Source organism: Ranitomeya variabilis, chromosome 1 (genome assembly GCF_051348905.1).
Source record: "Ranitomeya variabilis isolate aRanVar5 chromosome 1, aRanVar5.hap1, whole genome shotgun sequence".
Taxonomy (NCBI): Eukaryota; Metazoa; Chordata; class Amphibia; order Anura; family Dendrobatidae; genus Ranitomeya; species Ranitomeya variabilis.
The window spans coordinates 310,729,234-310,743,322 of NC_135232.1; the positions used below are offsets into that span (position 1 = coordinate 310,729,234).

The following is a 14,089-nucleotide window of genomic DNA, read 5'->3' on the forward strand; positions in this document are numbered from 1 at the left end:
CAGTAGGTTGAGCATCACTGCAGGCAGTAGACTTGTCGGAAGAGGTGAGTCTTTAGGTTCTTTTTGAAGGTTTCTATGGTAGGCGAGAGTCTGTGTTGTGGTAGAGCGTTACAGAGAATGGGGGAAGCACGGGAGAAGTCTTGGATGCGGTTATGGAAGAAGAGATGAGAGGGGAGTAGAGGAGGAGATCTTGAGAGGATCGGAGGTTGCGTGTAATTAAGTACCGGGAGACCATGTCACAGATGTATGGAGGAGACAGGTTGTGGATGTCATTGTGAGGGTTTTGAACTGGAGTCTCTGGGCGATAGGAAGCAAGTGAAGGGCTTGGCGTAGGGGAGAGGCTGGGAAATAGCGGGGAGACAGGTAGATCAGTCGGGCAGCAGAGTGTAGGCTGGATTGGAGTGGTGCTAAAGGGGAGGCCAGAGAGTAGGAGGTTGCAGTAGTCGAGGCAGGAAATAAGGGCATGCACTAGTGTTTTTGTGTCACGGTCAAGGAATGCGCGGATCCGGGAGATATTTTTGAGTTTGAGACGTCAGGAGGAGGCAAGGGCTTGGATATGTGGCTTGAGAGGGCACAGTCGAGGATCACCCCAAGGCACCGGGCATGTGGGACTGGGGAAGGTGAGCAGCCATTGACATTGATAGGTAGGTCTGGTGGAGGGGTAGAGTTAGATGGGGGAAAGATGATGAATTCTGTTTTTGTCCATGTTCAGTTTTAGAAAGCGAGCAGAAAAGAAGGCCGAGATAGCAGACAGTGTGGGATTGTGGTAAGTAAGGAGGTGAGGTCAGGTCCGGATAGGTAGATCTGCGTGTCATCGGTGTAGAGATAGTACTGCATACCATGGGATTCTATGAGCTGTCCCAGACCGAAGGTGTAGATTGAGAAGAGTAGGGGTCCCAGAACTGAGCCTTGAGGAACACCGACAGACAAGGGGCTGAGTGAGGAGGTGGTGTGGGGGAGCGAGACACTGAATGTTCGGTCTGTCAGATATGACGAGATCCAGGATAGGGCCAAGTCTGTGATGTTGAGAGATGAGAGGATCTGCAGCAGAAGGGAGTGGTCTACAGTGTCAAAGGCAGAAGACGGGTCCAGGAGAAGGACAGAGTAGGGTCGCTTGCTCTTGGCAGTTAGTAGGTCGTTGGTCACTTTAGTTAGGACAGTTTCAGTTGAGTGATGGGGTCGGAAGCCAGATTGTAACCGTCAGAGGGAGCAGGAGGAGAGGTAGGATGACAGTTCAAGTTGGACATGTAGTTCCAGTGATTTTGAGGCATAAGGGAGAAGAGATATCTGGCGATAGCTAGACACAGAGGATGGGTCGATGGAGGGCTTTTTGAGGATGGGTGTGATCTTGGCATGTTTGAAGGCTGAGGGGGAAGACACCTGTTGTGAGTGAGAGGTTGGGATGAAGACTGTGGTGAAGTTAGGGATGAGGTGGGCTGGGAGCGGGTCAAGCATGCAAGTGGTGAGGTGTGATCTTGACAGGAGGGTGGAGAGCTGTTCTTCTGCCATGGTGGAGAAGCTGATTTTGGAGGAACAGGGTTGAGCATCTAGATGGGCATTGGGTGCTGTGGGCCAAAGCTTTCTCTGATCGTATTGATCTTCTATTTAAAGGAGGAGGCGAAGTCTTCAGCAGAAACGAGAGGGGAGGAAGGGGGTGCAGGGGGACGGAGAATTGAACGTGTTGAAAAGCTTTTTAGGGTTGTAAGACAGGGAGGATATGAGAGATGAGAAGTAAGTTTGTTTTGCGGCAGTGAGTGTGGACTTGAAGCTGGCGAGGGATTGCTTGTATGCAGTGAAGTGGTCTGCAGAGCGGGATCTCTTCCATCTCCGCTCAGCGATCCTGGAAGCCTGTCTGCGTTCTTTGGTGAGGCTGGTCAGCAAGGGCTGCCTGTTGAGTGTACGAGTTTTGCTATGCATGAACGGGGTGGCCGAATCGAGTGTTACCGTTATTGTGGTGTTATAGAAAGTGGCAGCAGCATCTGTATCATGAAGGGAGGCTATGTCTATAAGAGGGAGAAGGGACTCAGAGTGATTAAGTTGAGGTGTTTGAGATTTCTGCGAACGTGAGGGAGTTTGTGGAATGGGGGTTGCACACTGGGAGAGGAGAGGGAAGAGATTGTCAGTAGGTTGTGGTCAGACACGGGGAAGGGTTAGTTAGTGAGATTAGTAAGGTAGCAGAGGCGGGTGAAGATGAGGTCCAGCGTGTGGCCATCTTTGTGAGTGGACTCAGAGGACCATTGAGTGAGGCCAAAGGAGGCAGTCAGTGATCAAAGTTTAGAGGCAGCTGAGGTGGAGGTGTCAATGGGGATATTGAAGTCACCCATGATGTTAGTGGGGATGTCCGCATAGTGGAAATGAAGTAGCCAGGTGGTGAAGTGGTCGAGAAAGGTGGAGATGGCTAGTTCTGGGGGGCGGTAGATGACAGCCAGCTGGAGGTTGGAGGGGGAATAGATGTGGACGGAGTGCACCTGAAACGAGGGAAGAGTAGCGGAGGGCAGGGTGGATTGATTTAAATCACGCCGATTTAAATCATGATTTAAATCACGATTTAAATCAAAAGATTTTTTTCTATTTAAATCAGATCGATTTAAATCATGATTTTAATCATGATTTAAATCACTGATTTAAATCAAAAGGTTTTTTTTAATATAAATCACGATTAAAATGAGAAGTGAGAGCAGTGCGCATGTGCGCCCATAGTTACACGGACGAAACTAGAGGCAACGATCTAACGCCAGGGTGAGGGGGGACCCCAAAGTAAGTAAAAATCTTTTTTGTTTTACTATATGGCAATAGGTAGGTGTTTAAAAGCAGCATGTCTTAATTGTATAAACTATTAATAGCCTCCACATTTTGTTCATACTGCCCCTTTAATTCCACACTTCTAGCTTGGTTTCACTTTTGGTTTAGTTTCTTTTTCCATTCAGTTGACATGCCCAAACTTGTTGGATAGTCAGCATCCTACAGAAACCTCTGGAAGAGCATGGCATTGTGAATGTTACACATATACAGCCTTTATTCTACTGAGTTAAACAACTCAGCTTTATCTCATGATGGAAGAACCTTTGGATGGTAAAATATTTTCCTCAAAAAGCAGTTTATTGAAAAAAATCCGATTTAAATAAAAAAAATCCGATTTAAATCAAAAAAATCCGATTTTTTTGATTTTTTTTAAAAAAACATTGATTTTTATCCACCCTGGCGGAGGGTGGTAGCGGGATTGGAGTAAAGGAGCAGGTGTCGGATAGGAGCAAGCCAACCTCTCCACCGCATTTGTTGCTGGGGCGAGGGGTGTGAGAGAGGTGGAATCCACTATAAGAAAGCGCAGCTGGAGAGGCTGAGTCAGAGGGGGTGAGCCAGGTTTCGGTGATGCCAAGGAAGGAGAGTTTGTTGGTGATACAGAGGTCCTGGATAAATGGCAGTTTGTTGCAGATGGAGCATGCGTTCCATAGTGCTCCAGGTAGGGGGTGAGGGGGCTGGATGGATGGGTATGAGGTTATCATAGTTGGGAAAACGTGCAGAGGATCGTGGCCGGGGGTTAGAAATGAGTGTGGGGATGTGTTGAGGAGGGCCGGGATTTGGGGATACGTCACCAGAGATGAGGAGCAGCAGACAAAGCGTTAGAAGGTGGGAGCAGGATAGAACATGATGCGGCTGTGAGTGTCTGGCGAAAAAGTTTTTTATGTGGAAGAACAGTTCTGAGGAGAAGGTGAGATGGCTGGGGAGGATGGAGGGAGAAATGACTAGTTCTTTACTAGGTGGAGGGATTGCAGGAGATTGTAAGAAGGTAAGTATTATGGGGGTGAAAGAGAAAAGAAACCGAAACATTGTAGAGGTTTGGTATTCTGTTACCTTCCAGTCAATTCCAGTCCAATTCATAGTAATTCATAGTAATTAAAAATATGTAATTTAAAAGATGTATCAGACTGTCTGGAGCAGACCCATGCCTCAGAATATATCTGGGATTAACACTTCTCAGCTGTTTGAGAATGTGGGTGTGTGGGGCCAGAACACATTTTCACATTTAAAACAAAGGCCATAAAAATGGGGGATGGGTTACCCTGACCACTCAGATGTGCCTGCAGACACTGGAGCAGTGAAATACATAGTGGATACAGAGTGATGGGTAAGCACAGCGTACCATAGAAAATCAGTGCAATATACAGATACAATCAGGAGCCAGGGAGAGCTGGGGAAAGTCAGTGCATACCTGTGGGAAGAGGAGTGCATGATTAGCAAATTTGTAAATCAGTGCAGAGCTGACAGTTTCTACAGCATGGGGATGTTGCTGCATCTCCATGGTGCAGAAGCAATCGGCCTGCAAAAAATGATAGTCCCCTAGTGGTACATTTATAGAATGCTGTAGATAAGCCCTGAAAGGCGATGGCCGCATCTTATAGGGGCCAAAACAGGTGACAAGTTTGCTTTTAACCCCTTCACCCCCAAGGGTGGTTTGCACGTTAATGACCGGGCCAATTTTTACAATTCTGACCACTGTCCCTTTATGAGGCTATAACTCTGGAACGCTTTGACGGATCTTGGCGATTCTGACATTATTTTCTCGTGACATATTGTACTTCATGTTAAAGGTAAAATTTATTCGATATAACTTGCGTTTATTTGTGAAAAAAATGGAAATTTGGCGAAAATTTTGAAAATTTTGCAATTTTCCAACTTTGAATTTTTGTGCCCTTAACCCCTTCCCGACATGTGACGGTATAGTACGTCACATGTCGGGACCCCCGCTTTGATGTGCGCTCCGGCGGTGAGCGCACATCAAAGTCGCGACATGTCAGCTGTTTTTTACAGCTGACATGTGCGCGCAATAGCGGCGGGTGAAATCGCGATCACCCGCCGCTATTAACTAGTTAAATGCCGCTGTCAAGCGCAGACAGCGGCATTTAACTACCGCATCCGGCCGTGCGGCCGGATATGAGCGCATCGCCGACCCCCGTCACATGATCGGGGGTCGGCGATGTGTCAGGAAGGTAACCATAGAGGTCCTTGAGACCTCTATGGTTACTGATTGCCGGTGGCTGTGAGCGCCCCCCTGTGGTCGGCGCTCACAGCACACCTGCAAATCTGCTGTGTAGCAGCGATCTTATGATCACTGCTGCATAGCAGAGCCGATCGGGCTGTGCCTGCTTCTAGCCTCCCATGGAGGCTATTGAAGCATGGCAAAAGTAAAAAAAAAAAGTTTTTAAAAATGTGAAAAAAATAAAAAAAATATAAAAGTTTAAATCACCCCCCTTTCGCCCCAATCAAAATAAATCAATAAAAAAAAACCCCAACCTACACATATTTGGTATCGCCGCGTTCAGAATCGCCCGATCTATCAATAAAAAAAAAGCATTAACCTGATCGCTAAATGGCGTAATGAGAAAAAAATTCGAAACGCCAGATTTACGTTTTTTTGGTCGCCACGACATTGCATTAAAATGCAATAACGGGCGATCAAAAGAACGTATCTACACCAAAATGCTATCATTAAAAACGCCAGCTCGGCACGCAAAAAATAAGCCCTCACCTGACCCCAGATCACGAAAAATGGAGACGCTACGAGTATCGGAAAATGGCGCAATTTTGTTTTGTTTTGTTTTTTGCAAAGTTTGGAATTTTTTTTCACCACTTAGGTGAAAAATAACCTAGTCATGTTAGGTGTCTATAAACTCGTAGTGACCTGGAGAATCATAATGGCAGGTCAGTTTTAGCATTTAGTGAACCTAGCAAAATAGGCAAGCAAAAAACAAGTGTGGGATTGCACTTTTTTTGCAATTTCACTGCACTTGGAATTTTTTTCCCGTTTTCTAGTACACGACATGCTAAAACCAATGATGTCGTTCAAAAGTACAACTCGTCCCGCAAAAAATAAGCCCTCACATGGCCAAATTGACGGAAAAATAAAAAAGTTATGGCTCTGGGAAGGAGGGGAGCGAAAAACGAAAATGGAAAAACGGAAAAAGCTCCGGGGGTGAAGGGGTTAAATCACAGACATATGTCACGCAAAATACTTAATAAGTAACATTTCCCACATGTCTACTTTACATCAGTACAATTTTGGAACCAAAATTTTTTTTTGTGACGGAGTTATAAGGGTTAAAAGTTGACCAGCAATTTCTCATTTTTACAACACCATTTTTTTTTAGGGACCACATCTCATTTGAAGTCATTTTGAGGGGTCTATATGATAGAAAATACTCAAGTGTGACACCATTCTAAAAACTGCACCCCTCAAGGTGCTCAAAACCACATTCAAGAAGTTTATTAACCCTTCAGGTGTTTCACAGGAATTTTTGGAATGTTTAAATAAAAATGAACATTTAACTTTTTTTCACACAAAATTTATTTCAGCTCCAATTTGTTTTATTTTACCAAGGGTAACAGGAGAAAATGGACCCCCAAAGTTGTTGTACAATTTGTCCTGAGTACGATGATACCCCATATGTGGGTGTAAACCATTGTTTAGGCGCATGGCAGAGCTTGGAAGGGAAGGAGCGCCATTTGACTTTTCAATGCAAAATTGACTGGAATTGAGATGGGACGCCATGTTGCGTTTGGAGAGCCCCTGATGTGCCTAAACATTGAAACTCCCTACAAGTGACACCATTTTGGAAAGTAGACCCCCTAAGGAACTTATCTAGATGTGTTTTGAGAGCTTTGAACCCCCAAGTGTTTCACTACAGATTATAACGCAGAGCCGTGAAAATAAATTTTTTTTTTTTTCTCAAAAATGATTTTTTAGCCCCCAGCTTTGTATTTTTACAAGGGTAACAGAATAAATTGGACCCCAAAATTTGTTTTCCAATTTGTCCTGAGTACGCTGATACCCCATATGTGGGGGGGAACCACTGTTTGGGCGCATGACAGAGCTCGGAAGGGAAGGAGCGCCATTTGGAATGCAGACTTAAATGGATTGGTCTGCAGGCGTCACGTTGCATTTGCAGAGCCCCTGATGTACCCAAACAGTACAAACCCCCCACAAGTGACCCCATATTGGAAACTAGACCTCCCAAGGAACTTATCTAGATGTGTTGTGAGAACTTTGAACCCCCAAGTGTTTCACTACAGTTTATAATGCAGAGCCGTGAAAATAAAACATCTTTTTTTTCCCACAAAAATGATTTTTAGCCCCCCAAATTTTTATTTTCCTAAGGATAACAAGAGAACTTGGACCCCAGAAGTTGTTGTTCAATTTGTCCCGAGTACGCTGATAACACATATGTTGGGGTAAACCCCTTTTTGGGCGCACGGGAGAGCTCGGAAGGGAAGGAGCACTGTTTTACTTTTTCAACGCAGAATTGGCTGGAATTGAGATTGGACGCCATGTCGCGCTTGGAGAGCCCCTGATGTGCCTGGACAGTGGAAACCCCCCAATTCTACCTGAAACCCTAACCCAAACACACCCCTAACCCTAATCCCAACGGTAACCCTAACCACACCCCTAGCCCTGACACACCCATAATTCTAATCCCAACCCTAATCCAAACGTAAATGTAATCCAAACCCTAACTTTAGCCCCAACCCTAACTTTAGCCCCAACCCTAACTTTACCTCCAACCCTAGCCCTAACCCTAACCCTAACCCTAAACGTGACTGAAATACGTGGCACTGAAATACGTGGCACTGAAATACGTGGCACTGAAATACGTGGCACTGAAATACGTGGCACTGAAATACGTGGCACTGAAATACGTGGCACTGAAATACGTGGCACTGAAATACGTGGCACTGAAATACGTGGCACTGAAATACGTGGCACTGAAATACGTGGCACTGAAATACGTGGCACTGAAATACGTGGCACTGAAATACGTGGCACTGAAATACGTGGCACTGAAATACGTGGCACTGAAATACGTGGCACTGAAATACGTGGCACTGAAATACGTGGCACTGAAATATGTGATATGTGGCACTGAAATACGTGGCACTGAAATACGTGATACGTGGCACTTAAATACGTGGCACTTAAATACGTGGCACTGAAATACGTGGCACTGAAATACGTGGCACTGAAATACGTGGCACTGAAATACGTGGCACTGAAATACGTGGCACTGAAATACGTGGCACTGAAATATGTGATATGTGGCACTGAAACACGTGGCACTGAAACACGTGGCACTGAAACACGTGGCACTGAAACACGTGGCACTGAAATACGTGGCACTGAAATACGTGGCACTGAAATACGTGGCACTGAAATACGTGGCACTGAAACACGTGGCACTGAAACACGTGGCACTGAAACACGTGGCACTGAAATACGTGATACGTGGCACTGAAATACGTGGCACTGAAATACGTGGCACTGAAATACGTGGCACTGAAATACGTGGCACTATGACTGTCAGAAAATGTTCATTAAACGGTTAGGGGTGAGGTTAGGGGTAGAGTTAGGGTTAGGGTTTGGATCCCTTTATCACCTTGATGGTGGTGGGTGGCTTTTCAGTGTGTTTTCTGTTTTTTTCGATAAAAATGCATGCGTTTTTAACGCAAACAAACGCATGTGCTTAAAAACGCAAGAAAATACTGCAGGTTGTATTTCTGAAAATGAACGCATGCAGAAAAAAACCGCATGCGTTTGAAAACGCGACCAAACGCGTACAAAAAAACCGCATGCGTTTTCAATGTTAAATATAGGGAAAAAACGCATGCGTTTTTTTGTGCAAAAAACGCTGCAGACAAAAACGGAAGTGTGAAACCAGCGACGCTTTTTATAGCAAAAAAGTTTTTGCGTCTCCACATTTTGAGACCTATAATTTTTCCACATTTGCTCCACAGTCATGTGAGGTCTTGTTTTTTGCGGGACGAGTTGACGTTTTTATTGGTAACATTTTCGGACACGTGACCGTTTTTGATCGCTTTTTATTCCGATTTTTGTGAGGCAGAATGACCAAAAACCTGCTATTCATGAATTTCTTTTGGGAGAGGCGTTTATACCGTTCCGGGTTTGGTAAAATTGATAAAGCAGTTTTATTCGTCGGGTCAGTACGATTACAGCGATATCTCATTTATATCATTTTTTTATGTTTTGGCGCTTTTATACGATAAAAACTATTTTATAGAAAAAATAATTATTTTGGTATCGCTTTATTCTCAGGACTATAACTTTTTTATTTTTTTGCTGATGATGCTGTATGGCGGCTTGTTTTTTGCGGGACAAGATGACGTTTTCAGCGGTACCATGGATATTTATATCAGTCTTTTTGATCGCGTGTTATTCCACTTTTTGTTCGGCGGTATGGTAATAAAGCGTTGTTTTTTGCCTCGTTTTTTTTTTTTTTTCTTACGGTGTTTACTGAAGGGGTTAACTAGTGTGGCAGTTTTATAGGTTGGGTCGTTACGGACGTGGCGATACTAAATATGTGTACTTTTATTGTTTTTTTTTTTAAATTTAGATAAAGAAATGTATTTATGGGAATAATATATTTTTTTTTTTTCATTATTTTGGAATATTTTTTTTTATTTTTTTTTACACATTTGGAAATTTTTTTTTTTACTTTGCCCCAGGGGGGGACAATACAGATCGGTGATCTGTCAGTTTGCATAGCACTCTGACAGATCACCGATCTGATTGAAGTGCAGGCTGCTTCACAGTGCCTGCTCTGAGCAGGCGTCTGTGAAGCCACCTCCCTCCCTGCAGGACCCGGATCCGCGGCCATCTTGGATCCGGGTCTGGAGCAGGCAGGGAGGGAGGTAAGACCCTCGCAGCAACGCGATCACATCGCGTTGCTGCGGGGGGCTCAGGGAAGCCTGCAGGGAGCCCTCTCCCTGCGCGATGCTTCCCTGCATCGCCGGCACATCGCGATCATGTTTGATCGCGGTGTGCCGGGGGTTAATGTGCCGGGGGCGGTCCGTGACCGCTCCTGGCACATAGTGCCGGATGTCAGCTGCGATATGCAGCCGACACCCGGGCGCGATCGGCCGCGCTCCCCCCGTGAGCGCGGCCGATCGGCTATGACGTACTATCCCGTCGGCGGTCATACAGGCCCACCCCACCTCGACGGGATAGTACGTCAAATGTCGGGAAGGGGTTAACTCTTAAAAATATCTAGTCTGTATTTCCCTTGTCTGCAGCCTACAAACTTGTCAGCCGTTGTACTCTTTAGACATGGTTAAAAAAATGCAATTTAGTTATGTTTTTTTATTTTTTTATTTTTTGGTCCGATAAAATGTTTTGTAGCCAAGACAAATATAACTGTTGCAGGTTCTGTAGTAATTCTGAATTTTGTTTTTAGCTATTCGACATCCCAGCCTTCAACCTATGACCAGAGCTCCTACAGTCAACCCAGCTCCTATACTCAACAAAGTAGCTATGGCCAGTCGAGCTCCTACACTCCACAGAGTAGTTATGGCCAGGCAGGAAGCTATGGTCAACAGAGTGGCTATGGTCAGCAAAGCAGCTACCAACAGCAGCAACAACAACAGCAGCAGCAGCAGCCACCACCCACAAGCTACCCACCTCCGACGTCATCCTATGGAAGCCAGCCCCCAAGTCAGTATGGCCAGCAGAGTAGTGGCTATGGACAGCAGAGTGAGTAAATGACTTCAAAGAGACTTCATATGGCTAGAAGAAACCAAATTGCTTTACAAACAAAATGTATTAAAAGGTTATACTGATGGCAATAATGCCTTTCCAACATCCACTGTACATGTATGGCGCAGCAGGTAGTGCATGCCAGCAAAGCCGTACGTGTGGGGCGCTGTTATTTTGATGTCTTTCAAGCTGAGCTGGCAAAAGCTTCAACAGCTGTGAATCAAAGCTGACACCCTGCTGTAACTGCTGACAGTGGCTGTTTAACCCTTAATAACGCTGCATTTTGATGTCAATGCCAATGAGGGGAGCTTACCTCTTAATCTGTTAACCCTTGATGGTAGCCATGAAAACCCTGTAGTCACCCAGCGACGGTGGTCTGTTGGGCCCAGCCATAAGGAGGATCTCGCATCCCTCCTTTTAGTGTAGGGCCCAAATCACTAAGCGTAAAGCGTCCCATGCGATATATTAATGCCACTCGGCTCAAACTCTGCTGTGAGTGTGAGCCGAGTGTCAGTGCTCTGTGCTCCGATCCTCTCGCATGAAAGGATCGCAGCATGGGTGTGGAGGATACAGGAAGATTAATTTCTCTATTGCCGGCATCCTCGATTCTTGTTGTACTCTGGTAACATCCGAGTGCAGTACAATGTTTCACACACACCCGTAGACTTGTATGGGTGCATGCGATCCGATTCTTGCGTCCATTCGCAGCATTTTGCGATTGTTCTAGCAATCTGAATCGGCATGAAAAAAAATAATTGCGGATGTGAGCTGCCCAGCATCACGCGGGCTTGCTTCGCTCTGATAATGGAAGCAGTGCAGGGGAGAGCGCATGTGATGCTGGGCTGTGGCATTTTCAAAGAGGGAAAGGACTGGAACTTTGTATTGTTACTTTCAGTAGGTGGCACTAAAGTCAGGTCAGACAGCTGCTCATCTCACCCCTCCCTGTCAGTCTGACCTGGAGCTAATATCTGTACTGCAAAATCACAAGCCCCAGCCCCGCATTATCAGCAGTTTTCCTATTCATTACTTACATATTCCTTCTTTGGTTGCACTGTATTTGCAGATATACATCCAATGAATGGTGCTAGAATTAACCTCTTCACCACCTTGGTTTCCATTTTTGCGCTTCTGTTTTTTGCTCCCCTTATTTTTCCGACAATAAAATCGTGGGGGGCTTGTTTTTTGCTGGACGAGTTGTACTTTTGAATGACACCAGTGATTTTAAAATAAGTGTACTAGAAGACAAAGAAAATTCCAAGAGCTGTGAAATTGCAAGAGAGTACAATTCCAGTGTTTTTTTAGGGCTTTTTTTTATCTAATTTGTTCAATAAATGCTAAAACTGACCTGACAATCATTCCCAGGTCAGTTTTTTCCTACACTTATGTCGCTATTTTCTGACACAAAAAAACAGACATTCAAAGTATTGCATTTTTAAGTCTACTTCTTAACCTGGTTTTTTTTTGTTGTTGTTTGGTTTGTTTAGGTAGTTACCGTCAAGATCACTCAAGCAGCAAAGGACCATATGGTCAGGAGTCTCGCCAAGGTTACTCTGGTTCTGAAGGGCGCAATTCTGGGGGTTCTGATTCTCGTGGCAGAGGTCGGGGCATGTTTGACAGAGGTGGCATGAGCCGTGGTGGTAGGGGAGGCCGTGGAGGCATGGGGTAAGAGGATATCTACAATCTATTAATTAACATTTAATTCTTTCCTCTGCAGAGGATATTTGCTTAAGGTATCAACTATAGATGAGTGGATCGATTCACAGGATTACAGTCCAGGTCAGTGAATCCCGTGGCTAGACGAGTGGCCCACAAACCTCTTACCTTCCAGTGTTCTCGACATGACTTTAGATTAGCCAGGGCTCCGCACAATGTCATCTGTGCATCATAGGCTACTTTCACACTAGCATCGTGCACTGCACGTCGCTATGCGTCGTTTTGTAGAAAAAACGCATCCTGCAAAAGTGCTTGCAGGATGCGTTTTTTCTCCGTAGACTTTTATTAGCGACGCATTGCCACACGTCACAACCGTCGTGCGACGGTTGCGTCGGACCGTCGCCTCCAAAAAACGTTACATGTAACGTTTTTTGGTGCGTCGTCTGCAGCATTTCCGACCACGCATGTGCGGCTGGAACTCCGCCCCCGCCTCCCCGCACATCACAATGGGGCAGCGGATGCGTTGGAAAACTGCATCCGCTGCCCCCATTGTGCTGCGCTTTCACAGCTAGGGTCGGTGCGCCGCAACATCGCATAGCGACGTGCAGTGCACGACGCTAGTGTGAAAGTAGCCTATTGCGGAGATGCTGTTGCGCTAGGCCTGGCTGATCAAATCTTAAACCAGAAGGTAAAAGATCTGCACGCCTCTTGTCGATTGGCCAAATACTGACCTGGACCTCAGTCCCACAAATTAATTCTCTTATCTTTAGTATGAGCTCAAAACACAAGGCACTAATGGGTAATGGTATATATGGCTTTACTAGCCATCTCTAACTAATGGTGATTCGGCTGCTGAGTTTTCTCCCAGATTTCACTCGCATTGGAGTTGACTGACCTCGGTTTTGGTTGCACACAAAGATGGGGGGAAAGGATGCTAAAACTTGTAACCTGCTGTCAGCGGAGGTTTTTTTTTTTATTTTACATATTAACAAAAATGCTTTTTAAGGACCAGGCATGGCGTTCTTTGGTTGTACATGGTCAGTCCTTGATTTGCATCTGTTAACGTTCTGGAATTTCTGATGAAGTGAATGTTGACAATGATGGCCCCAGTGTGCTGTTCTGAAGAGTCCTATTGGTGAAAGTGCATAATGGATGTTTAATGGTTACTGCAATATTAATGGTTCTGTTTTTTACCTTTCAGAGCAGCACTATTAGGGGTATCTGGGTTTTCAGACCCATGACACTCATTGGGTTATAATTGATTTGTTTGGGCGCCACTTCAGTGTTATCACACCCCTTACATTCCAGTAATAGTAGGAGGGTTTCAGTAAGTATGCCTGTTCATTTCATGGAAAGCTGCACAGAGCTCTATAGTTTTGTATTCATAGCATTTTATTTTTTTCTGTATTTTTTATTTTTTTTTTGGAATACCCTCTTTGTGCTGACATTCGTACATCAGCAGGGGAGTACACTGTATTGTTTTGTGCAGCTTTAATCAGCAGAAAACTCTTGTGGAGCTGTTCAGCTTCATTGTGCTGCCCTCTCTATTTTTCCTTTCAGTCTGTGTTTATATTGGCAGTTTTGATGTACCTGTTTTGTTACTAAGCTCTGAAAAACCTGCCGTTTGTCTAGTGTCTACTCCATATCTAAATGCAAATCCCAAACCGGAAAATCACAATGTTTTTCTGTATTCCCTTGTCCTGGTATGGAGCAGTACCAATGGAATTCTATAGTCAGTAAACTTGTATGATTTGAGTGGTGGGGGAGTTTTGGGGAAAATTATATAGCATAAGTGAACTATGCAGGTTTTTCAAAGCTATCACAAGGTAGGTAACATGTTTCACCCCCAAATTAATATATATGTATTGATTGTCTTTGGATTTGTTTTTCTTTACT

General features: G+C 44.9%; 1 protein-coding gene across 5 annotated transcripts in view; it reads left to right on the forward strand.

Moving 5' to 3' along the window:
* EWSR1 (EWS RNA binding protein 1) overlaps positions 1 to 14,089 on the forward strand; it is a 93,249-nt gene that overhangs the window by 59,505 nt on the left and 19,655 nt on the right. For all 5 annotated transcript variants that reach the window (XR_013223939.1, XM_077296699.1, XM_077296708.1 and 2 more), the window contains exons 7-8: positions 10,242 to 10,537; positions 12,025 to 12,202. Coding sequence is in view for 4 of the 5 variants with exons in the window: in XM_077296699.1 (XP_077152814.1) it covers positions 10,242 to 10,537; positions 12,025 to 12,202 (474 nt within the window). In the remaining variant the exon portion in view is untranslated. The remainder of the gene's footprint in view (positions 1 to 10,241; positions 10,538 to 12,024; positions 12,203 to 14,089) is intronic.